This window comes from Haliotis asinina, chromosome 14, assembly GCF_037392515.1.
Source record: "Haliotis asinina isolate JCU_RB_2024 chromosome 14, JCU_Hal_asi_v2, whole genome shotgun sequence".
NCBI classification, from domain to species: Eukaryota; Metazoa; Mollusca; class Gastropoda; order Lepetellida; family Haliotidae; genus Haliotis; species Haliotis asinina.
Window position 1 is genome coordinate 40,076,862 of NC_090293.1, and position 27,777 is coordinate 40,104,638.

A 27,777-nucleotide genomic window follows, 5' to 3' on the forward strand; every position below is an offset into this window, starting at 1 on the left:
ATAGTCTAGTCAAAGAATGACCCGACTGTGTACTGGACTGTGACAGACTCACGTTTAAACAGGAGCGGCCTACTGTGAGCTAATTATAGGCATGACTATTAAATTGCTAGATTTTCACTGATACGAGTATATACGGCGTCGATCCTGAGTGTGGATACATTTGGTGAAAAATTGTGAATGTAGGACAGTCCTCGGTGCAGCGTGTGGATAGAGTATTTAGAACACGTTGCCCTGTCGGCGGTGAAGCGACGTGCGGTCAGGTTAGGCAGCTGTGCCCTAGTCTTTGCGTGACTGAGGTGGACGCTAGGGAGAGGAATCTGACGACGATCAATGAGGAGGAGTATTGTCAATGCTACAAACCCATCAGTTTCCTCCTGAGGATTGGTACAGCCCAGTGACGTCAGAAGGAGGGCAAAGCTAGAACAAGCGGCATTTAAATCAGTAGTATATGTGTAGATATGCCGCTGCGCGGTTGGTCGTGGCGAGCGGCTACTTCGCGCTAGAGTAGCAGACGATCTGTGAGTCGACGCCAGCATTCTGTGGCAGCAGACTGGCAGCCTGTATCTATCTATCACCTACTGTAGCTATCAACACCAGATAACACGACTACTTCAGCCATAGGTAAGTCCTACCACATAACTGTATCACGGTTAACAGTTTCTTATAAATATCAGGACAGCTGTGGCGTGTAGCGGTCAGTCTAAATGATTCAGGTCAGTGTGTTTTCTCAGCTGTCCAGGACATCGGTCAATTTACTTGAGGCTTCCAACTGTGCGGATGGCAGTAAAGACGGACTAGTTTCTCTCACGCAGTGGAAGTCGTGACGGTCGAGTACTAGTGGTTAATTTAGCTGTATTATAACAGCGCTTGTAGGAAGTCCTGTTACTGGAGAATTGGTGGAGGCCTGTAGGGAAACAGCTGATCTTATCACGCTGCGCCGAGTTCTGCAGTACCAGGTAGGCGATTCCATAAACCTTAACTACTCACTCACATTTGTACACTTCCGTGAACGGAGTCTTGGTTCGGCCTCGTATTCCTTGCGCTGTTGCCAGTCTGATTGTAGGGGTGGTTAATCATTTCTGAAGATGTTTGACCATTCCTCGAAAACTATACGGGGAGTTTGTAAACGGCACTGACTCATTCATCCGTGTTTTGAAAAACTTAACATGCATGTCAATTTTCAGAGTAAGTATTTTGTCAGCGACACGGGACAAACGCAAGAGATATCACCACTGTCGCTCATTCTCACCACGACAGTCATCGATGCCGTCAAGAGAGTGATGCTTAGTGTTATTTCACAGTGCTTTAAGCAGTTTGAGTAAGGCATTTCACTTGTAACACTCTTCCTTAAACATTACCGTTACTTTTCATATAAGCAGCTTTTACATAAAATGTGTTTATCAGTTCAGGAAAAATAGTTCTAGTATAGTTACACATACGCTCTATGTATTTTATTCCGACAATCAAGCATTTGTCATAATATGTTACTTTGGTTAAACACTTCAGTGAAAATCGAAGGAAAGATATCCATCTTCTATTGTTTTACTCTGATAAAGGTCTTGAAGGATGTTACCAATACGCAAGTCCGTTGGCAGTGCATTCTCATCATTCAATGTAAATACAATCTGTTTGTAAGGAACGAGACCCAAATATCCCGATCTGCATACAGAATACTCATGTTTCACCCCCGTGTCTAGAAGATGCTACTGAAGTGATTTCACTAATGTGTACATTACTTAGCGTCACTGCAGCTGGACACACCGGTATGTACTCCTCATCACGTCACTGAAGCTGGACATACCCGTATGTACTCTTCATCACGTCACTGCAACTGGACATACGTACATGTACTCTTCATCACGTCACTGCAGCTGGACATACCTGTTTGTTCTCCCCATCACGTCACTGCAGCTGGACATACCAGTATGTACTCCTCATCACGTCACTGCAGCTGGACATACTTACATGTACTCTTCATCACGTCACTGCAGCTGGACATACCTGTTTGTTCTCCCCATCACGTCACTGCAGCTGGACATACCAGTATGTACTCTTCATCACGTCACTGCAGCTGGACATACCAGTATGTACTCTTCATCACGTCACTGCAGCTGGACATACCTGTTTGTTCTCCCCATCACGTCACTGCCGCTGGACATACCTGTTTGTTCTCCCCATCACGCCACTGCAGCTGGACATACTTACATGTACTCTTCATCGCGTCACTGCAGCTGGACATACCCGTTTGTTCTCCCCATCACGTCACTGCAGCTGGACATACCAGTATATACTCTTCATAACGTCACTGCAGCTGGACATACCTGTTTGTTCTCCCCATCACGTCACTGCAGCTGGACATACCCGTTTGTTCTCCCCATCACGTCACTGCCGCTGGACATACTTACATGTACTCTTCATCACGTCACTGCAGCTGGACATACCTGTTTGTTCTCCCCATCACGTCACTGCAGCTGGACATACCAGTATGTACTCTTCATCACGTCACTGCAGCTGGACATACCCGTATGTACTCTTCATCACGTCACTGCAGCTGGACATACCAGTATGTACTCTTCATCACGTCACTGCAGCTGGACATACCAGTATGTACTCTTCATCACGTCACTGCAGCTGGACATACCTGTTTGTTCTCCCCATCACGTCACTGCCGCTGGACATACCTGTTTGTTCTCCCCATCACGCCACTGCAGCTGGACATACTTACATGTACTCTTCATCGCGTCACTGCAGCTGGACATACCCGTTTGTTCTCCCCATCACGTCACTGCCGCTGGACATACCAGTATATACTCTTCATCACGTCACTGCAGCTGGACATACCTGTTTGTTCTCCCCATCACGTCACTGCAGCTGGACATACCCGTTTGTTCTCCCCATCACGTCACTGCCGCTGGACATACTTACATGTACTCTTCATCACGTCACTGCAGCTGGACATACCTGTTTGTTCTCCCCATCACGTCACTGCAGCTGGACATACCAGTATGTACTCTTCATCACGTCACTGCAGCTGGACATACCCGTATGTACTCTTCATCACGTCACTGCAGCTGGACATACCAGTATGTACTCTTCATCACGTCACTGCAGCTGGACATACCTGTTTGTTCTCCCCATCACGTCACTGCAGCTGGACATACCCGTATGTACTCTTCATCACGTCACTGCAGCTGGACATACCAGTATGTACTCTTCATCACGTCACTGCAGCTGGACATACCAGTATGTACTCAGTGTTAGGGCGTTGTAGTTGGACAAACCAGGATGCAGCACAGCACAATATTAAAATCACTTTTTGTTCTTTTGGACATGGGTACAGCACTTCATACACATTTATCAGGTCGGCATGTTTGTAAAATATACTAAGCAAGTTAAATTACAGCAATTATCTTTTGTGTGAATAGATTGTGGCAAGACGATCAGAATGAGAGACAAGAGAAAATAGGCATTAAACTTCTGTAATTTACTAATTGTAATTCAGTTTTGGTTTCAGACCAGCTACAGAAGATAAAATATTTGCTACTTTTCTAGAATAGATGTATTCTTTAGTTAATCAACAAATGAAATTCAGAAATAATTTCTTCTCTCTTTGAATCCACGAATACTGGTTTCTGTACTTAGACTTGCGACAGCTTTATGGTAGACGCATGATTGATTCTATTTCAACGTCACACAATGTACAAAGTAGTGATTCTGTTAGTTTATATTTGTGTAAGTCTTTAGTTGTTGTGAGAATCTAATTTGAAAAGGAGAAACATTTTCTCTGAACATTCCCCATCGCTTATAATTTTGATTTTGCTGGCGAGGTGAACTCTTTGAAATAGTTCTTCTTCCGAAGGATAGAAGAACTCTTAGAGTTCACACTTACATTACGAAGTCATTTAGTTTATCATTACTATTATTTCTACCATTTCTGCGTTTTTGTTTTGAATGCCAAATAGCACGAAGGGTATTTGAGTCCATTAAAGGTTGCATCTCTGCAACATTGTAAACCTGAATATTGTTTCGAACCTATCCAAATAACACTAGTCTTGTCAGTATCTATTTTGAGTCTAGAGAAGGATATGTATGGTTCAAGTGCTACAGTGTTTCTCAACATAAGTTTTCAAAACCGTATAAAATCAGTGTTGTGTAATTGGCGAATTGTGATTGTAGTTATTCTAAATCAATCATTGTTATTTCCTTTTATCTTTCCATTTTGTCGTAACATGGGTAAGGATTTCGGGTACTATGAGGAATATATACGGCTAGGGTGAATCACCTTCAACCTCGCGTAAGTTGGGAGAATTCTGATGGAAACCCGTTTTGCAAGAACATTAGTGTTTATGTTATTATAGAATATTTTCGTCAAACCAAACCCTGACAGATATTTTTATCTGTTTTCTCATGCACCAGTAGGGTCAGTCTTTAAAAAAGAGAAACGCATACGAAATGTATTAAGTGTACATAAATCTGTGAAGTTTGAACAAAGATGAACTAAATACGAGAAGCGGATGAACATATGTCATTGTCAGCATTACTTTAGTTCACTCCCTGCAAATGTGTGGGCACAAAGGTGTGTTTAGGTCAGTACCTGGGGACGCCACCCCTCACTGCTCGACACCGCGGATTGCGGGTACTATTTAGAATTTTTGTTGGTGGAATTCTTCGCCATTCCTCCTGCAACGCGTTGGGAAGTTCTGCAGATGTCTGAGGACGATGATGACGTTTACTGCCGCGTCGATCATTTTCATCCCGTAGATGCTTCATTGGGTTCAGATCAGGCGATTTGGAAGGCCAGGGAAGGACATTGACGTTTGCACCGGCGAGAAAACCACCTGTTACACGTACTGCGTTAGGTCGAGCTGCATTTCGGCTGTTAGAACGTGGGAGTAGGTGAGGTCGCAGGATTTGGTCGATGTAGGTATTTGTTGTAATATTTCCTTCATCCAAGGCTAACTCTGATCTACTCATGTTGGGCCTGACTCCCCACACCATGACGCTATCCACGCCAAATCTGTTCACCTTTCGAACTAAGTTCGGCGCAAAACATTCGTGTTAACGTCGATAGACGTAGTAGGAGGAAACGTAGTAGGAGGAAACGTGATTCGTCGCTAAACCAAACACGTTCCATGCGCTCCCCAGTTCCATGCCTGTACCCTCTCGCACCATCGGCCACGTCGTTGGCGGTGTAGTCGTGTCAGGACAGGTCAAACTATTGGTCGATATGCTCGAATTCCCACCTCTGTCGGACGATTTCTAATGGTTTGGTCGGAAATTCATCCAAGTTCATTCATCTGTCCTGAAGTGTCCGTTGCTGTAGCAAATCGGCGACGTAACATGGACCACCCGGACGAATGGGTCCTGTGCAGGAGTGGTCACTCTTACCTTCCACTTTTGGAACAATCTTGGGTCGGATTTAAGCGGCGGGTATATCGATATCATAATGGAGATATGATGCTGTGGTGGACGAAGTGTCAGACTGGGGCTCCCTTGCTTCCAAACGTCCAGTGGCGAAAGTCGGGTCAGTAGCATGGTACCTTCTTGTATATGGACTATGTATTCAGCACCGTCCGTCCCGACTCTTGTTAACGCGATTTCTCATGAAAAGTCGTACCCAATGTCTAGAAATTTCCTGACAGCCTACATAGGGGGATTACGCAGATACCAGTCGATTTTAATGACTTGACCTTACTTTCAAGGTCACCGCGACACTCTGACCACATTTCAAACTATTGTTCACACCAGTGTTGTACCCAATGCCTTCAAAGTGGTGACAGCTTACATTGCGATATTACGCAGAGACCAGTTGATTTAGGTGACCTTGACCTTATCTTCAAGGTCACCCCACAACACTTTGAACATTTTTCAAACGTGTGATAATGTGATATCTCATGCACTTCCGTGGAAATATGGAAATAAGCTTAGAATTGCTAAAGTACTTCGGTACAGTGACACATGTAAACTCACTTGCCGTGGTAATTTTTCCTCTATACTGGCCTATTTATGTTGTTTTCTTTTATTAAGCAACATATTTAATATCGGAAAGTCAACTGGACACTGGTACAGCGTGGTATACAAGTTTGCTTGCTTGGAAAACTTTTTTGCACGTTTCATGTATTATATTTTTCATTTTAATGACATACGTTTATAGACACATTCTGGGAAGTGTTTGACAGCAGTACGCTACAACCACGACATGAAAACAGGATTCCTAGGAATTATGTTAATGACGTTGCTGTCGAAATATATCGAAATGAACGACTGAAAATGTCTGTGCGTTTCATTTATCGAATAGTGTATTATATCTGCTGTGGGAATACGCTGATATCTCTCTGTGACACCACCACGTACAGTGCTTGCATTACGTGATATCTCCTCTCTGTGACACCACAAGTGTGATTGTATCTTCAGGAAGATAAACATGAGAGCTTACATCCGACATTCACATACAAAACTGTGTATGTTTCCAATGTAGACATTCACATACAAAACTGTGTATGTTTCCAATGTAGACATTCACACACAAAACTGTACATTCCTCCACGTTTGACACAAAGTCCGTCAGGGGCAGACGATACGCCTGGTTGACGTCAAGCTGTATCTACGCTGGTGGGGCGGACGATGGTTTTAGCCATGACACTGTTCGGGCAGGTATGGCCAAGGTACTACAGCCCATGAAGCACCGAGTGAAAATTGATGTTCAGCTACACGTGCATGTCGTAAGAGACCATTGACGTAAGAGACTACTGGGTTGACCGTGTGCGTATGTGCCCTGTAGCGTACATCCGTACAGTGATAGTTCTAAAGGTTGTTCATGAGACAAAGGTGCTATGCTGTATTCTTTCTGTATCCTATTTAGTAGTTCGAGTCACTTTCGTACGTGTACACGTCTACCACACAGATGTTTATGCTCTTTAGCAATGGCAAGAAACTGACTTTTAATGTTATACATCATTGTTAGATAGCTTTCTGACATGATAATTATATGGTCATCACTGTGCAGGCAGACTCTGGTCGGTTTTATCAACAGCACTCTAAAGACTTTGGAATATGTTCTCAGATTTCAGCCGATGCGCACATTTTAAGTGCATGTCATGTGCTTGGCGGTCCTTATCGCGGACTCAAGGAAACATTGTAAAAAGAATTTGGAGACATGACCTATTTGAACTTGACATACTGTCACACAAGATGCACCGAAGTGGATTAACTGTACTTTGACTGAAGAATCATGGATACGTACCCGTGGACACGTCCAGATCAGTGACATGCAGTGGTGTTGCTCAACAGAAACCGGTTTCAGTGGTAAAACCTCCCGGATATCTCGATTCCGATCAGTCTTTAGTGAACCAGTTAAACAGATGTCACACAATCTAAACAAATTTCTCAATCCCAGTCAAAGTAATATGGAGAATATATTAGAAGTGTCATTCCACGTAAGTAAATGTTCAGCAGATTGACTAAACACATGTCTCAGTTCGAGTCAATGGGATAATGAGAATCTATAATATATGACATTCCACTCAAGTAAATGTTCAGCAGATTGACTAAACTAATTTCTCAATCCCAGTCAACGTAATATAGAGAATCTATTATACATGTCAACGTTAAGCAGATGCTAAAAGAGTAACTCAATCCATGTAAGCGATAAGCGAATCTATGAAATAGATCAATCAATCCTAGTCAATGTTCAAGTCAATGATGTGTGGCTTCACAGAGCAGATTACGGAATGGCGGTCGTTGATTAGCGGACCTAGAGAGGAGATAGTTCAATCACAGCCAGTGATTAGCGGGTGCATAAAACAGACAATTCAATCCATGTCAGTGGCATTCTCGGGTTATAGTCATATAATACACTCCGTTCTCCCTCCTTCTCTTTATCATTAATCGACTTTCTTTCGAAAATAAATTATCGATGTTTTGGTAGAATCAAATTACAAGTTATTGCAGTTTTTATTGACTAATTTTGTCGGCTAAAACAATCGATCACCTTCACCTGTAATGAAAGGCTTAACGCTTTGTTACTGACATCTTCACACAGAACCTTTGATATGCTTTCTAAAACAGTCACACTTCTGTAATCAATTAATATGGACATGGCAAACACACCTATTAGACTAAGCTTTTAATTTTTTGTTTGTTTTCATTCAAATAGAGTCATGTGCTGGGAGAATGCATAAATGTGAAAAGACAGAGAATGTAAACGGGAGGTTGTACAGGGGTGTGTTTGGTTTTGTTTTGCTTTCTAGCGCTTAGCAACGGGATGTCATAATACCAACTTGCTGACAATATATCCAGAAATCTGTCGACCAGGACATATTCACAAAGGGGCATGAACTGTAATCCAATTGCTGAAAGAAACATAGCTGAATCAATAGTAACGTTAAGTGCAAAGTACCTGAACATTTTAATTCACCATCACCTATTTCAGTGCAGGTAAATATAACTTAGTTTTAAGAGGTTTCCAACGAGCATTTTGAAAGTTTTCTAACCTTTTTATGACTTTTCTCTCTACTTTTGAAATCCGTGAAGATGCTGATTTCATAAATGCAACTATGACAAGCCTGCACTTTGTATTGATTGTCCCGCCTGCTTCAGGTAAACGAATCTCAACGTTACGTTTTCATCCACCTAATGATTAATCAGCGTAGCATAGTAACTGTATACAGCACTTTCACAGGTTATGTTGTCCTTCGTGTAATTGACATGCATGTTCGGTGGAAAACCTCAACCAACAACCTTCCAGCTCCAACTCGTGTTCATTTGTCACGTGGGCCAGTTACTCGTGTCACAGGAAAACATCATTTACAAATATTAATTGCCAGAGATGGCTTAATAGTTTTAATCTGGTAAAGTCTTCTGGCGTAGAATTATATGCTGATTATATCACAGTAAATATATACATGTATTGCTTTGTCACAGTTCAGGTGTAGCTCATACAACTTTAACACCGTACATTGTGTGAAATGACCCGCGGACTCACTGAAGATATATGTTATTTTCAAAATAATGTGGTCTGCTATGAGTATTTGCATGTAAGGTATTCCTGATAGCGACATGTCGTGTATAATCCCATTGCTTCTGTTCCACCTGTGTCATGCATAATGGCGATAACGGTCATCTGGATATGCCCCACTAACGTCAGTCCTGGCCGCCACCTGTTGGCTGATGACGTGATGTATCTAACATCCAGCCACACAGTGGGACAACAGATATCACACACATGAAACACACAACATAATACTGGATTCAATGTTGCGTGTTTGTTTTACTCTTCCAAATGCTACATACCGTCATGGTCATGGTCAGTTTGATATTTCTGTATTGTCAGGATAGCGGGAAGTTGCAATGTGTGGCTGCTAGTGGGGCCAAGGTTTAGGCGTAAGTAGTGAAAACTGGTTTCATAACCCTGTACAACAAACACGCTATATGGTGCTTGTGACTATTCTTCCCTATCGCCTACAGCATACATCTTCATTGTCTTTGCACGTGAGCTCTACCATGAATTCCAAACATAGACTCGTGCCCCAGATTCCGTGGAACATGGTTTTGCAATTATCAGTTTTTTCTTTTAACAGAGTAAGAAATCCCCGTGAATGTTGTGCATTGTGTAACCGTGCCTACGTGAGCACCTCCCCCTGCCGTGCCCGTCACGATACCATCCAAGACGCCTCTCTGTCAGCTTATCAAGATAAGATTTCTTAGAATGAATGCGTCCATTTACTGGAGGATTCCAGAAACAGATGATTTTATATTTATAGTCGTTTGAGTACACAGAAGTTTGTCTAGGGGCGCACAACCTGCGATGTGAGCAGCCGGCCTGGGCACCGTGACATCGCGATTGTAGGCTGATCACTGGGATTTCGTGGATGGGATCGTCTTTCACAGAACGGTGGCTAACGATTGTTACAAGATATCGTCAATGTAATCAAGTTAAATATGAAGGTTGCACGTGTCAGTGATCTTGGCGATATTGTGTATGTAACTAGGGCAGTTTGGGTATGAACAACCTTAGGTCAGTGTGAATCATACACGCGCTGTAGCGCACAAGTAACAACCGCTCAAGTATGTGCAGTTCATGACAATATAAACTATTGCAAACCTAACTGAAGAGTTCCTGGCTTTGTAGAGACGTAAATATTTACGTTAAGGGAGTCCCATCTAATATCTATCAATGTCTTTTTCACGCAATATGTTGTACATGCACATGTCTATTGCTAGAGCAAAACTGAAATGTGTCCCGTCGTCTTTGTGATACATAAGCCGTCTTTTCCTTGGAAACCACTGACTTCCGGTCCAGAAATAAACCCAGTGGCAGTAGGTCCCCTGGTAAATGAACTATGCAATGGAGCGTCTTAACTTGATCAAATGACATCCGCCTCAACAGGCTAGGACGTGTGTGTTCGTGAGTCGCTCGCTGCAGAGACGGCTGTGATTTGTCTATTCATTTTGCTGGAGCATGTTTACGGCTCAGTGCGTCTTGCCATCTGTTCACTTTATCATGCAAGATCGACCCATGTCCGGATATTGGCCACGATCTTCCCATAGCTCTAATGGCCACTCGTGAGTGGCCTGATCAGAAAATGGCTCAGATAAATGTCCAGCATTTAAATTAGTTTGTGTTTTGTTCCTAATACCTCCTGATATTCTTTCGTAGACATAGTTTCTGTGTTGCTTGGATGCAGCGAAAATCACGGAGTACAAAATGCGGGGTGTATTACATAGTGTAAAAGACAAGCCACGCTCTACACATTCTACCTTCCTCTGTATATACAGTCATAGAGTTTAGGATCCCTTTCAATCTATATAAACATTCATAGAGAGTAGGATCCCTTTCACACAATTTATACAGTCTCTATACTTCTTGTATACAGTCATCCAGTCTCGGATCAATCACACTTGTGTATACAGTCTCAAAAATTACGGATCCGTCATAGCTCTTGTTTACGTTCACACCTCTTGCGAACAGTCACGGATGTCTCACACCTCTTATATACACTCACGGATGTCTCACACCTCTTGTATACAGTCTCTAAGTCACGAACCCCTAAACAAACAAACAATCCATAAATCATCATTTTTATACAGCTGTTCAGTTGCTGATGTCCTGAACGTATTATACATTCTGGCACGGATCTCTCAAGCATCTTTTTCCCCCCACTGTTCACTCGCGGGTCCCTGAAAGTAGAGTCCCTCAATTATGGATCCCTTAATATCATATATGCATCTCTATAACCTGCATAGGCACTGGATCAAGCATTTTGTTCATTTGACCTCTTGGTGAACCCTGTCCAGTGATACACACTGAGCATTGGGACCTAAGTATAGTATGGTCAGAATATTTAGAACTTTAGAAATATTTTAAAATGGATTTCTGTTATTAACAACGTTGATCAGCTATCAAGTGCTTGGTTTCATTCAAGATAGAAAACTCCGTAATCATTTTTCACTAGTTTGTGAAGAGTTATTCCCCTTTGTTTACTTGCTAGAAGACGACATTTTCAGTGATCCTCAGTATGGATGTTGCAGAGAAGAGGAAATTGAGTTTATAGTATTATAAGAAGGACATGAGGCATCCCTCTGGTCACTGTTTATCGTGTTTTGAAAAACATTGCAAATGTATATGGCACTGAGCACCTGGGAGGCGCAGGTAGGCCCAGAAAATTGACTGTCGGTGGTATTCTTGTTTCTAAAACAAACGAAGGAGGTAAGAAAACTTAAGGATGGATATGACTGATAGAGGAACTGTACTTATCTGTAAGGGGACAATTAGAACTAAGCGGCATGCAGTGGGTTGGCAAGAAAAGTCGAGGAATTCCATCACCGATCATGAAACCTCAGCAGAAGGAGCGAAGGTTGAACTGGTGCTCACGGCATAGAAAGTTTAACTGGGACAATGTGATTTTCTCTGATTACAGTTCTGTGTAACTGTTTCCTAATACACTTAAATTTTGGACCAACAAACTGAAAAACCTTTGTATCGGCGCCTGAAGTACAGTCTGAAATTTAACCTGTTGGGTGGCATATCTGTGTCAGTGGTAACGCCCCTCTGTGTATTTGAAGGGAATAGGAACAGTGAGCGGTACACAGATATTCTCAGGGGACATTTACTTCCACCTGCTCAAGTGTTCTGTGGAATGTTTTGGATTTTTATCCCCCCGACATGTAATGCGAGGGGATATAGTCGACGCCTCGTCCGTCCGTCCGTCTATCCGTATTCACTGTTTCCGGAGCATAACTCCGAAACCGTTCTATATTTATAGACCAACCTTGATAGATATAGTAATCTCAGCCTATGGTTGTGCCTTTTGTTATTTGCAGACTTTTGGCATTTTTATTTTTTTTGTTTTTCCATGGAACATTTTGGTGTTAGTCTAATGGTGGGTGGACTTCGTTTCCGAAGTCAAAAACCGTTCAATAATTTTTCTGCAAAACTTGGTAGATATATCAATCAGAACCTGAAGTGGTGCCTTTTGGTATTTACAGATTTTTGTGATTTATTATTTTCTCGGTTTCCGTGGAAATGTTTCAGACATAGTCCCAAAAGTGAGATGTGTGTTTCGTTTCCGGAGCTCCAAAACCGTTCAATATTTTTCTGCAAAACTTGCCACATATATCAGAACGTGAAGTGGTGCCTTTTGCTATGTACAGTTTTTTTGTGATTTTTTATTTTCTTGGTTTCCATGGAAACGTTTCGGACCAAGTCTGAAAAGTGAGAGGTGTGTTTCATTTCCAGAGCAGAACTCAGACACTTCTTAATATCTGTCAATAAAACCTGGCAGATATGTGTGACAGACCCCAAAGTGGTGCCTTTTGGTTTTTAAAGGTTTTTGTGATGTATTATTTTCTTGGTTTCCATGGAAACGTTTCGGACGTCTCAAAATGGAGGGATGGGCTTCGTTCCCAGAGCACAACTCGAAAACCATTTCCTATCTTTCAACAGATCTCGGCAGATATATGAGACAGATCTTGAAATTGTGACTTTGCTGGTTACAGATATTTATAATTTCCAACGACTCAAAAAAACATCGTTCGAAGCCTGGCTTCGGGTGCAAAATATGACATTATTAGAGTGGCCAAACCATAGAACTGCCCTAAATCCAGTGGAACATGTTTGGGGACTTATGAAGGAAAGTGTCAATAAGAATAAAGTGTAATAAATAAAAAATTTAAATTAAATTGTCAATAATTTTTGGTCATACTATATCTACACCGGTATTACTCAGATGACTTACTGGACACACTTTTATCCAATATAGATTGACACGTCCATGCGAGAATATGTAATCCTCTGTCTGAAGCCGAGCTCTGGAGATCAAGTTGTTCTTCATAGTTGTTACTGAGACTGGTTATTATGATATCCACTACAGATCAGACGTAGGGGAGAATTTATACATGATGGCCTCAATAATCGATTTTTAAAACACTCTTGGACATCATGAGTATGGTGAGGTGATATCGCGTGAGACGAATCACTTGTGCATTCTTGTTATTGTTCCGCGATGGCTAAAGTGATGTGAATAGTTGTTGACGGGAATAAGGATGCGTGGTAGGCTGCCTATGGTTAAAGTGGTATGAGCGACGTGGTCAGCTTCGACGTTGGCGAGTAGTCTAGGAAGCCGTCACGTATCATTACCTACACATAAAGTTGTATATTGGACAACGCTCATGTTGATAACATTGCCAGTTAAACTTTAGGCTGATCCTAACGCAGCCATCATCATCAAAGTAAATTACTTTCGGATATTTCCGTCCTGTTGGCCCGGATATGGTCGGCTTTCACAGAGGGCTGAGAGAGAGAGAGAGAGCAAGTGAGGCCCGGATGTAGGGATCAGCGTTCCTTGCAGGAGTGCCCCGCTCTCACGCGACATGACGATCAATACAATATTCTCGGTTTGTCGTGCAAATCGACAAAACATGTGCTTTCTTAAATGTTCACTCATACATTTTTTAGTGGAGCCCCAAGTGAACTTGTTTTACCTGTATTGCTCTAATACGCGCTAATGAGCACACCGAGAGCCCTTGTGTGGGAAGGTGATGTCACTGTAGTGACAATGACCAATGGTAAATGTAACATAACAAATGATATATTTGTTTTCTCAGACAAATTTGCTGCGACCTTGTACAAGGTCAGTGAAGAGTTGGCTGGCTTTTTACATGTGCTGATGAACACGTTTGCTGTTATTGAGTATATGTTGGAATGTTGTGAATAGCGTCTGATATCTTCTGTATGGTGATTGAAGAATTGACAAGTGTTCACGTATCAAGATAATATCCACACTTCAAACACATGGATGGTAATGCAAAAGGGGTGTGCACTAACAGAGAAGCAAATTACAAAGGCATCTTTTTTTCAGTGTGTTGCATTCATACACAAATAATTATTACATTGCATCATATGTTCACTTAAAAATCAACAATGATAGTAATTGGGACCTTGTTTATTTCAGATATTTATTCAGATAGTAAGTACTAGATGGGGCTGTTCTCCAAAACGGCGTGCAGTCCATTTTCTACTACAATCACAGGTAAGTACGTTTGCACTCTCACGGGAAAAAAGTATTGTTGACGTATTTCTAGACTTGATCAGTTGTCCTGAGACAGCCAACGTGACTATGCAATCTGACAATGGACAGAGATATTTAAAACCTATTAACTAGTAGTACATTTTTTTGATGCTGATTCTTATTTCAGTGTTTCAGTTTACAACTGAGGCTTAGAATGTAACCGAGATTTCAATCGTTTATACACAGCAAACTCACTGAGTTATCAGAACGAGCGATATTTGGTTGGCGGAAGAAGTGACACTACTACAGACTGACTTCTCTTTTTCAGGAGTCTCAAGTAAGTGGTCCACCGCTGAAGTCGATTTGTGAAGACCCTTCTGAGAGAGCAAATCAATGCCAGCGACAGAATCACGTCCCACCAAACTTGTATCAGTCAAGAACAGTTATGTGCTCCAATTGAACGCTGACGCCAACGATAAAACAAAAAGCAGCTGCGGATCCAGTGGCTGACGTTGTTCATGCCTTAAGTCCCCGTGGATAAACTTGTCAGTAGTGGGGTGACGCGTCAACTTTATCATGTACGGGTTGTTGCTGGAGTCCATCGCGGAGTTCCTGCGGCAGGAGTATGGTGAAGCTGTGTGGACTGAAGTCAGACGCAAAGGCGACTTTACCCAGTCTAGTTTTTCCACACATGACATCTACAGTGAAAACCTCATTCCAACTATTGCCCGCATCGCTTCAGAAATCACTGGTGAATCGGTGGATTCTCTCATGGACTCATTTGGTGTTGCGTTTGTGTCCTTCGTGGGACAATATGGCTACGACAGGATTCTTAAGGTACTAGGACGTCATATGAGAGATTTTCTCAACGGGTTAGACAATCTTCATGAGTATTTGAGATTCAGTTACTCGAAACTAAAGCCGCCGTCCTTTTTCTGTGAGAACGAGAATAAGTCCGGACTGACATTACACTACCGCAGCAGGAGAAAGGGCTTCTTGCACTATGTCAAGGGACAGATCAGGCAGGTGGGGAAGGTATTCTACAACACAAAAGTGGAAATATATGTTATTTCAGAGGAAATTGTAAAGGACAGGGTTCATGTCATTTTTAGACTCATCTTTGACAACACTGCATATCGAGAGTCGCTCAAAGTTACAGATGACAACATCGTCGACAACATCCCACTACGATCTGAAGTTCTGTTTGAACTTTTCCCCTTCCACATTGTGTTCGGGCGTAACATGGGCATCCGAAGCACAGGATCTGGCCTGGGGGCGGTCATGAGAGATGTTGTTGGGAAGAATCTGACCGCGGTGTTCGGTCTCCGGCGCCCTCTTGTAGACTTCACGTGGCAAAGTGTAAGTGCTGTAGTACTGTACGTTATACCTACTTACCATTCATAAGAACATTTCTCATTCTCTCTAAGGTCACAAAAGCACTGCTGATTACTTATGGAAACGGACCATACCGTAATTCTCTACCGTTAGACTCTTACCGTAATTTAAGACATTTTGAGTAGTTTACAGCTATGTAGACCACTCCATGATATAAATACCTCACCCTGATGTGATATGTATACCTTACCCTGATGTGATATGTATACCTCACCCTGATCTGATATGCATACCTCACCCTGATCTGATATGTATACCTCACCCTGATGTGATATGTATACCTCACCCTGATGTGATATGTATACCTTACCCTGATGTGATATGTATACCTCTCCCTGATGTGATATGTATACCTCACCCTGATGTGATATGTATACCTCACCCTGATGTGATATGTATACCTCACCCTGATGTGATATGTATACCTCACCCTGATCTGATATGCATCACCCTGATGTGATATGTATGTCACACCTTGCGTCTAGTGATAAGGAATGTCTGGAAATTCTATGAAAACGATTGTTGCACTGTTGAAATTGGTATTTAATGACCGGACAAGGTCTCATGTTTGTTTGCAAGTTAGTACTGATTACATTCCCTTCCGAATATCTTATATATGACACATGAATAATGTAATGATTATTAGTTGTCGCACAATACCCATCGGGTCACCTGATACACTGGGTTTCAAGCTAGACTGAATCCACGTTTCGACACCTCGGAACAAATGAACATCTGAATTGAGTGTTCCAGAGAACAAACGAGGCAATAAAGATTTGTTCCCTATGGCGATAGACAATATACAGGAAATATTTGCCTTTCTCATTCAGCCCCGTCTTGTAGTTGTGGAGCGCGTCTCCTTGTACGTCTGTAGGTACAGAAGATAAACGACATATTACATCCGATATTTAATACGCCTAAGTCTCTAACATAACAACCATTCGGACACCAAAGTAGCATATCTAATAGGGAATAACATGAATCGATTTGCAATAACATGCCATACTTTCTATTTGATGGGACAATTATCTGCCACTAATGATGCCACGGATACCTCTACTTATATCCGGGCGCAGTTATCAGCCAGTTAGGAAGTAGACGATTGCTTTCCTTTTCTTCACTTGTCATGTAACTACTGAAATGTGGAAAGTGTCCATCGGGGAAAAAGACGTGCTGATCTTTAGGAGTTCACCGAACAAAGTTCATCCTTACATTGAGACTGGTAGAGCAGTCAGTGTTTGCACCGTGGACAGGAGCTAAGTGTACAGTCTAGTCCAATACACATAGAGCCGATGGTTTTTTGTGTCGTCGCCAAGCGCTGATCGTGCATTGTCTGGTAAAATGTCTGGCTTTGTAGAACCCACAGCGTTTGTACTGCCACCAGGTAGTGAATCCTGATCAGAATAAGCAGGCGCTATGGTCTAATACGGAAATAATACTCTTAGTTTTTTGGGATGAAAAAGCTGACCGCCAGTCGTTTTCGGGCCTTACCACCGACGTCAATTTCGAAAGCTGTGTGTAACGTTTGTACAATGATGATATGGTAGAGCTTACAGTGTTTGCACAAGTTGGCAAGAGTTGACTCAACAATATGTAGTCCAATGCTGATCCATCTAGTGTGGTGGAGGTATAAGTGTATCTGTTGTTGACATGTATGGACAGTACAGCATATTTCCGAGGCGGCCGTGTGACAGAGCCGATTCAGTATTTGACTTCGCAATCCTTGACTTCTCCTTGTCATCCTTGTCAAGGGCAGTGCTTTAAAGCTGTCAGTACGTGCATGTGATGTCTAATGAAAGTATTGCAGTGGGTCAGGCCTGTCCTTAACACCTGCTTTCATAGTGTATCTCACATTCAGTTGATTCCACCGCAGGGATACAGTCTCAAATGCTCCTTCGTGACATCGCTGTTACTGTGTGCAACAGACGCACAGAACGGTAGGAGACACTGCTTTCTGGATCTTGTGGTGTTACTTCATACTGTGTTCTTGAACTGTTAATACTAGTATGAGATTTTGTTACAGATAATGGCGCACACAAACAACGTATTTGAGCTGATTTCCCTGAAATCCGTCAGAAGACGAATACAAGGCAGCAACTCCGACAGTGCGGACGACAGCTCAGTTATCACTGAAGACGAGAAGACAGATATAGGTGAAGAAGAGGGAGAGAACAGTTCTTAAAATGTTCAATTACCACTTTGGTAGATTCGTGATTTACTCATTTTGGCCAATAATCAAAACACAGAATGGTTTAGTCAACATATCCGAACATAACATAAATAATTCATTAGAATGTAATCCCCAGCTTGCACTGATTACAAAATGGCGACTCAGCTGGAACTTTTGAGAATAATCATTCTTGATCGTTAACATGATGCCATGTCACTTAGTATTGGTTGCAATGCTATGAATGGAGCGTGTTGCAACAGTCACTTAGAATTGGTTGCAATGCTGTGAATTGAGCGTGTTGTGAACAGAGTCACTTAGTATTGGTTGCAATGCTGTGAATGGAGGGTGCTGCGAACAGTTACTTAGTATTGGTTGCAGTGTTGTGCATGGTGTGTGTTGTGAACAGAGTCACTTAGGATTGGTTGCAATGCTGTGAATGGAGGGTGCTGCGAACAGTCACTTAGTATTGGTTGCAATGATGTGCATGGAGTGTGTTATGAACAGACACTTAGTATTGGTTGCAGTGTAAGAGCAAGAGTGCTTGACAACAGTATAAGGATCCATACTGGACCGTCGCATCATATGTAATAAAGAAGTTTTTATCCATAAAGAATCTTACTTTCGTATGGAGTGTGTTGTGTACAGAGTAACTTAGTATTGGATGCATCACTGTGAATGAAATGTGTTGTGTACTCGATCAGGTATTATTGTTTGCTTATACCTCACTTGCAGACGTGAAGTCACTGGGCGAGGACTCCAACTGTCTCCACCTTAAAGGGCAGATGATGTACATGTGTGAGTGGGACTGCATCATGTTCCTGGGCACACCCATGTAAGGCTCCCTACAGAACTAGCCACTGCCGCAATATGTCTTGGCTGATGGTCACTTAGTCAAGTATCCCGGACAGCCACGTGCACGTTTATAATGTCCAGGGCATATCGGTTGTCTTTTAAGTTCCTAGTGATAAGTGTTTAATTAGCCTATCTGAAAGTCAGGCGAGCTCATGCCCTGGTGTGTGATCCTTCGTTCGTCCATCATTGATGATTGTACATCAGTCTCAAATATGTGCATTTTCGAAATACCGTCTGCAGGTACAAGGCATGAGAATCTGAATCTTTGTATGAAATACCTATGGTCATATCACCGGTCATATCTGCATGTTCAGTTATGAACGTTGATTTCCTGCCAGTAATGGCATTGCATGTGGTAATTGTTTAGCTGTCTATGGTTTTGTTTACCTTCACGTACCCCCGTTTTACCACTTAATGAAACAACACGGCTCCTGTGTATGAATAATCCAAGTGATGGTGTCAAATGAAAGCGAAGATGGATTCCTATCCTACATGAGTGAAGATGTTGAGATAACTACCACCATATTGCAGGCTACCAATTTATATCCAAACAGCCCGTACCAAGCGACGCCGTACCTTACCGTAGTATACCATACCTGCATATGTTGCAGCGAAAAAGTTTGCACATTCTCTAGGACATTGTCAAAGTTTATCTGCATGAACTCGTGTTTACGAGGTTGAGTTTTACTGTTGTTAGGCAATGAAACTACTACATTTCAGCATGGACAGTCTAGACGATATGTTCAACGTTGGTCTATACATAAATGACCTCAGCATGCACGACTCAAGCAGGGATCTCGTACTGGCGGGAACACAGCAGTCTGCAGAGCTCAAGTTGGCTCTGGATCAGGTAACCGTCCAACCAATAGTCAGACATGGATAATAATACCTGGGCTGTCTTCAGTAAACCAGGAATAGACCTCTACATCTTACCGCCGTTTGGTGGACCACACTACACCAAGATATAGTTTTGCTTTTCATTTCCGATTGGACTGTGTACACACTAATGTTATGAATTCAGGAACAAGAAAAGAGTCGGCTTTTGGAAGAGAGTATGCTGAAGTTAGATGCTGAGATGAAGAGAACAGATGCATTGCTATACCAGATGATACCAAAACCAGTCGCTGACAGACTGAGGAGGGGTGAACCGTCAGTCAACACGTGTGAGGTGAGTTTTCAGCCAACACGTGCGAGGTGAGTTCTCCTTCAACATCTTGTTAGGTGAGTTCTCAGTCAACACGCGCGAGGTGAGGTCTCATACAACACCTGTTAATTGAAGTCTTAATCACGTGTGAGGCACGATTTCAGCCAGTACGTTTGGGATGAAGTCTTAGTCACGTGTGAGGCACGATTTCAGCCAGTACGTGTGAGATGAAGTCTCAGTCACGTATGAGGCAGTAACTATGTGTATGCAGGAGGCTCACATACGGGTTTATGTTTGAAGGTCTGTGTTTGTTTGAGAAGATTTTGGAATACCTGCAAGGTAAGCTTTACCTCCGCGTGAGGTAGTGCTTGTATGATGAGGTACGATTCCTCTGTGGTGGGGTAAGATATCTATCAGTGAGCGTGAAAAGTAAGAGCTTGAGGTTTGGGTGAAACACAAGTTTGGTCAGAACGCGTGTTGGTCATCATTGTCGAATTGTGTACCCAGCCAACATGTGTAATCCGAGTTCTTTCTACCTTTGAGATCTCAGTACGTTTGACGTGGCAACCAAGTCTCAGTAAACTCTCGTGAGACTATGTAATCTTCATGATACGTATGCCCTGGTGTGTCTGAGATCTGTAATCACTCTATATAACCTGGTGTGTTCTTATACTCTCTGTCACAAAGTCATCTGTACTCTGGTCTACTGTGGTAGACGTCTAGTAAGTTTAGCTAATGTTTCAGGTTTTCGACAATGTAACTATCCTGTTCAGCGACGTAGTGGGTTTCACTACAATCTGCAGCCAGATTACACCTATGGAGGTTGTCTCCATGCTCAACGCCATGTATACAAAATTTGATAAACTGAGTGAAGAACACAGGGTTTACAAGGTAATTATGGAGAACACCACGCGTGTAAGAGAACACCACTGGCCTTTCGTTCGATCAGAAAGAACACTTATGAACAAATTACATAATATTGTGCAATTTACTTACCATACTTACTACCTAATTGTATGAACCATAATTATTCTCAGGTTGCTTTTAGGCCAATATATCTAACCTGGGCGTGGAAATGGTGTTTATCTAACGATGAGCATGTCTGTCGGTCCGTCCGTCTCTTCATCGTGCGTTGTAACTTGCCATACAAATCAGTCATGTGGTGAAGTAATGCCATGAATTTGGATTTTTACACGTATCCTTTTCATTAGGACAATTTGGAATATATATGTGTGTGTGTAACAAGTAGTTTCTGAAATGATTACATGACACAGATCTTATTCATGAAATGATAACACGACAGGGATTTTCTTCTTTATCGTCACGGAGAAGATCCGTGTCGTGTTATCATTTCATGAATAAGATCCGTGTCGTGTTATCATTTCAGAAACTACTTTATATATGTAATATATCTGATTACTGTTATTTAAAACTTCTTTGATCACATATGTTTTGTCTTATGGGTCTGTGACATGGGAGACTACATTCTCTAATTTTATCAAGAGTGTGTATCATTTCTCAAAGTGAATAATATACACTCAGCAACCTCGTTGTGGGAGAGTAAGTCTTTCTGCTGTATCCATGTAGTTCCACATCAGTCAGGTACTGTCACTACAACATCACATTCGTCCGCACCAAGCTAGAGATATTCCTATAACGTCTGATGTTAATAGTAAAATAACATGGGCATCTCATGAAAGGAGAATATTATCGAACTTCGAAATAGACTTCTAGTGGCGTTCTCAAAATAATGCTTGTACCAGATCTCTTTATATGGTGACGCGCAAACAGAGATTGTATGACTGCTTCCTTCAATAAAAGTAAAACACCTTATCACCAGAATAACGCCAGGTGCAATAACGCCAGTCATATACTTGAGTGTAGCGCCATACACATACGACATAACGTATCACTTGTGTGTATATTCTGTCGTGTCATGTATTGAACATGAACTACTACTGGTCCTGCTGACATACAGTAGATATTCCAGTGAAAGAGTAGACTGTTTTCCAAATGCCACGATTAGCCAGCCAACAACTGGAACATATACGACTAATTTCAAGTGGCATTATCCATAATAATGAATGTCACCACCTTTACAAATGTTTGCATGATGGACTTAGACTGAATTACAAAATGAAGACTGTAAAGGTAACTAAATTTATTTTCCGAGTTGCACTACTCCCGCGATAGGGTATTTGGCGTCTTCAAGAGTCACTTCTGTGAGTTGTGAATATGATCATCTGCTTGTCAAATAGGACCCCAGGTATCCTGTGCTTGTCAAACAGGACCCCAGGTATCCTATGCTTGTCAAACAGGACCCCAGGTATCCTATGCTTGTCAAACAAGACCTCCTATATGCTTGTAGTTCGAGCGACCACGTGACTTAGTTGACTGCGTGGCGTTGAGGCTAAATATTGTTGATCGTGCCTCCTCGAATAGGCTGTTCTAATATGAATTGAATAATGCATTGCAAAGTAACATGTAGGTATCTAGTTATCTGTTTCTGACCGTAACGTTAGACCTCGTGCACTTACTAATGCAATCGACAGTGTATATCAAAACTCATACTAGCCCTCCTTCTGGAAATATCTGGAAATAACTTTAAAAAACCTTAACATTTATACATTTACATTTTATATTTTGCTCAGCCACTTCCTGGACCTCCGGTTTGGGTCATAAATATATTCTTCCTGCAGGAAAACGTCTGTCTGATGTGGTACAAACTATTTCATAAACTATTTACACAGCTTGATACTCCCAGAGGTTCGATTACTAACAAGGTAGATAAATGCGCTCTCAAATGATATGATTACAGGTTGAGACGATCGGCGACGCCTACATGGTAGTGTCAGGTGCGCCTACTGTCACCAAGTTCCACGGACTGCACATCTGTGACATGGCGCTAGGGATGCTGGACTCCATGTGGGACCTGAAAGACCCGTCCACTGGAGGCAACATGAAGATAAGGGTCGGTTAGTATAAGGACAACTTACACTGCGTATGGATACTCAGCTGAGCGTCAAATGTTTTTTGCCTGTCTCAAGAGGTAAACATGTTGTCACATCGGCTGTCGAGATCAGAGAGTGGCACTCGGTTGATGAAAGAGTGATGAGAGCGGCGTAGACCAACAAACATACATTGTTCTAGCGTACCGACCGCTAGAGGACGGACAGATGTTCTGTGGTTGCGTCATACCAGCACATGGTCAAAAAGAATACTCTTTGAAACCCTGACTGTTGTTCTACTGGAACAGTATAGGGTTAACGTTGATTTAGTTCTGACCCCTATCCATCTCGAACCAGACACCACTTCATCACAGCGTTTCTTTATATATTCTCCGAGTCTCACTCACAGTGCAGAACAAAGCTTGCAATATTAAATCTGGGAAGGAATCAATTAACACTTGTATATTCTTAGATAATATAGAAATTTTGGGAGACCACTGCATTTAAGGTTGGTTATGTTCACGTTCATTAACTGGAACGATGGAACACGTAAGGAACTTCACACAGTGTGTTGATGTACTGGTATTACTTTGGCCAGTGAACCTTGATGTCTTGAAAATGTATTGGTGGAGGATAGCACATGTACAGTCACAGGTGGTTCCCAGGGGTGTCTGTTTGTTCCAGGTATCCACACAGGGACGACTGTAGCCGGAGTAGTGGGAATAAAGATGCCGAGATATTGTCTGTTTGGAGACACTGTCAACACTGCATCCAGGATGGAGACAAGTGGACAGGTGAGGCTGATTTTGGATGAGACGTACTCATAAATAGCTGCGTTGTTCCATCATCTTACGCGAGTTCTCCGCACACGTGCCATAATCTGTGATGAAATACTTATATCAGCGTGCATTAGATTTCAGAATATATGTAAAATGTAAGAGGTTTTGCTTTCTTCACTGTTCAAGGCAATGAGAATTCACATCAGCGAGACAACGAAGAAGGAGCTTGAGCCGTACCCGTACCGGGTAGAACTGAGAGGAAGTATCGAGGTCAAGGTTAGTCAGTAACTAGTACACAGTCTGGAATACTCACTCACGTACATATAGTATAGAGTCATTGAAAACATGCAGGTTTGAAAAGAGATGGCCCGCTTTTCATAGTTGTGGGTTTTTTTCCAGGGTAAAGGTTCCATCCGGTCCTACTGGCTGCTAAGCAAGGACACGTCAAGTGGTGATTCTGGTGGTCCCAAGTGCCCCTTTGCAAGCTACCTTGAGGACGAAATAAAGAAGATCAACAAAGTCTGCCAAGAAGATCTGTCACAAAGTGCCGACGGCTCGAGGTCCGTCTACTCGCCAGTTTCCTTTGAAGATATTCCCAAGAGCACCTTTAACTCGCCAGTACACGTAGAGACAAGTCGTCCTGCCAAGACCAACAATACTCTCAATAACAATGAAGCCAATAAAAATGTTTCGCGGGAAGAAAGCCCCAAAAAGATTCAAGAATCTCGAGACACGTACTCTAAACCGAAAGATGTTGGGATGATAAAAAATCCCCTTCATCAGCCTAACCGCCCTCCCAGTGCCAACAGCCGAGGCAAGAAGGAGGATTCCGAGAAGCCCAAAAGTCAGACTTGTTGTATTGTGTAACGTGGATTAGATTCCTCTCCCTAAGGGAATATACTATATAGGAAGACGCTGTCCGTGGCTCAGGAACACGTTGCCTCAGAGACCTAAATAAAGTGATATTTGACACTGTATATATTGACGTTCAGTGAAACTTTCACCAATAGATCTACCGACAGATGTTTTATATTGATTGTGCAAATATTGCATGTACTTCAGGCCTCCTGTCTCAGTTGGAAATATCTATTAGGAAAGTCATAACTGTTCATAATGTGAATCCTTATCTATGCTGCTGTCTATGTCGGTGTAGTGAACAATGCATGTAATGTGTCTGTTGAGACATAGACACTACCGTGTCAGGGAACCCCAACTATCCAAATATTTACGGATGGTGCCACTGAGAACACAAACACTCGAAAGCCTGCAGCACTCATAGTGTAGAATGGAGGGATGACCATAGCCCACAGGTCTTATTGTATCATTTACTACATCAACTAATCTGACTGGGCAACTAACAATATTTGAGCGCCCAAATAGCAACTTATGTAAACTAACAAGCAGGTGTTGAGCCTCTGAGTGAGCCAAACAGTTACTAAGATAGTCGCTCACGTCATGTAAACTGTGATAACAGATGTAATCTGATATTGATCATGTAAATACGGGGAAACTCGGTTCATTACCTGGATGGTGTTGTTGGAATTCATCACGTCTACTGACAATATAGACTGGTGATATCAACTGCGCACTTTGAATATGTTTGTGAATTGTGGGATGGATACACTGTACAACAGAAAGAAAACTTAGAGAAACTTCAGTTAGAAGCTGCCAGAATAGTAACGGGTCTACCTAGATATACCTCACGGCAAATTCTGTGTTATGGGACAGGATGGGAAAGCCTGGATGAACGAAGAAAAAGAAGAAAACTTTGTCTAGTCTTTAAAATTCAAAATAATGTAGCTCCTGTATACTTAAAACATAAATCTCCAGATAGTGTGGAATCAAGATCTAATTATAACCTTAGGAATGCTAACAATATTATTGTCCCTTGTGCTAAATTAAGACTTTCGTATGATTCCATTTTTTTCATCAACTGTAAGAATGTGGAATATTATTCCTGAGACCGAAAGAAATCGACCTTCATTGCAAAGTTTCAATCGTACTTGAAGTGCGAGCAACCTGTAGATCCATCATATTACTGGTGTGGAATTAGAAAACTTAATATTATACACACAAAGTTGAGATATATGACTAGTCAGCTAAATTATGATCTGTATCGTTTTAAAATATAAGACTTTGCCTCTTGTTACTGTGGCAATGCTTGTGAAAATGTTCATCGCTTCCTATAGGATTGTAAATTGTACAGTATTCAAAGAGGGATATTTGTTGAATGTTGAATCGAAAAAGCATTGTAAAACAACACTCTCCACTCACACTGTCACTGATGTTATATGGACAGCCTGATATGACTACTGAACAGAATGAATAGTATTACGTTTTTAAAAGTGTGCAAACTCATATTCAACAATCAAAACGTTGTGTGTGATTTTGTGTGATTACATAAACTGCGTTCCTTCCTCTCTTTCATTTTCCTATCTCTTCTCTCTAGTCTGTTCTAAGATGTACACAATTAAAAATGTACGTATGTAAATATTAGGGAGCGGGTATTTTAAGCTGGATAACTTGTCCCCAATCCCGTTTACATTTGTGAATAAGATATGTTTAAAGCAATCAGCTGAAATTTGGAACCATGTTAACTGGAGGGGATTGGTGGTACTACAGACTGAAAAATGGGGACATTTTATGCAAACCGAAAAAGAAGAGACTGTTCGTGAAAACCGAAAATGTCTTGCCGTTTCATATTTACAGACAAAGATGAGTCTGTTCATGTGAACTGACAATGTCTTGCCGTCTCATATTTACAGACAAAGATGAGTCTGTTCATGTGAACTGACAATGCTAGACGCAGATAAGAAGCCTGGGATAGATGACCATGTTATAATAAAACAACCAGTCAAGTATTTTCGTGATAAAGCATATGTTTATAAAGACTTCAGAATTACAAACTCATACCAGCTCAGTTTAATGGGTGTCTTTGTATCTAAACAGTTGTAACACTGCTCAGTAATGAATCGCGCTCCCCCATTGTGCAGTAGATGCGAACATATGTATGCTGTTTAGAATTGAGGTTACTGACAGACATGGTCTATGGTGGATAATAAGTACTCTCGTCCAACACGTGTTGGTATGGAGGTATCTGTGCATGACATACATCGTTTGGACACGTGTCTATAGTCCACAACAATAACATTCATCCATGACAGATGCTAAGACCATATCACAGAGAATACATAACATGCCACGTGCATGGACAGTATTGTGACAGACCTACTGACCCCATTGTCTGGGTGCCTTGATTCTCCGGCAGTTGTAATTGTTCTATAGGCAATGGCCATTCTCTGATGGCACGTGTATTGTCGGCATGTGTGTCGGTGTGTTTGGCATGTCGGCAGAAAAAAATATTTAAAATATGTTAAAATAAATTTAGATATGGCCATGATCCCGCAATCAAAACATTTGCACAAAGTAGATTTGCAGATTGTTCAGACAATAAGCGAAATTATCTTCATAATGGTGAATTTCTAAGTGGATCGCGAGAAAATGAACCTCATGTTCCCTCTACCATCCAGGTAACAAATTCACTATTTGAAAAAAAAATGATTACAAGTGCTAATGATAAGGTTGAAAGATTCAAGTTGTTAACGTGGCCTCGCTTATTGTTGTTGTGCACACTTAGCCTATTCTATGGGTAGAACGTGTTGGAGGTGTATTTCTTTGCCCCTGTTTTTTAAAATTTACTATTTCAGTGTACAATATTAGCTAACACCTGTTTGTAACCACATGCTTTACAATACGAAACTTTTAGTGACACGGTAAGTAAATCTTTTTCAGTAGACTGATGTGATGTGGCAGTATTGTATATCACGATTTACATATATGTGTCTTCATATATGATTTATGATACCATGTTCCTATGTTGGAAACGTATTTTTCCCGGTAGTGAGAAGAATGTATTTTCTTACTTATTATGTTTCAGTTGTTGGCTTTTGCATTTACATTTCGAATAAAGAGATAAGTGATC

The 27,777-nt window shown here is 41.7% G+C and overlaps 1 protein-coding gene across 1 annotated transcript; it reads left to right on the forward strand.

Annotated features, from left to right (window-relative positions):
- Positions 1-158: 158 nt before the first annotated feature.
- On the forward strand, positions 159-27,777 carry LOC137262059 (soluble guanylate cyclase 88E-like). Its single transcript, XM_067799847.1, has 12 exons — positions 159-621; positions 14,451-14,528; positions 14,836-15,866; positions 17,926-18,055; positions 18,805-18,904; positions 19,645-19,774; positions 19,946-20,092; positions 20,813-20,959; positions 22,887-23,043; positions 23,701-23,810; positions 23,982-24,071; positions 24,195-27,777. Exons 3-12 carry the CDS (start codon positions 15,084-15,086, stop codon positions 24,660-24,662), a joined length of 2,262 nt encoding a protein of 753 aa, XP_067655948.1. The 5' UTR covers positions 159-621; positions 14,451-14,528; positions 14,836-15,083; the 3' UTR covers positions 24,663-27,777.

Excerpts from the sequence above, each read along its gene's own strand:
- LOC137262059 (XM_067799847.1), top strand. The coding sequence starts at position 15,084 with ATGTACGGGTTGTTGCTGGAGTCCATCGCGGAGTTCCTGCGGCAGGAG. Across the intron at positions 20,093-20,812 it reads CGTCAGTCAACACGTGTGAG|GTTTTCGACAATGTAACTAT; the intron begins GTGAGTTTTCAG and ends CTAATGTTTCAG. Across the intron at positions 24,072-24,194 it reads GAGGAAGTATCGAGGTCAAG|GGTAAAGGTTCCATCCGGTC; the intron begins GTTAGTCAGTAA and ends GTTTTTTTCCAG.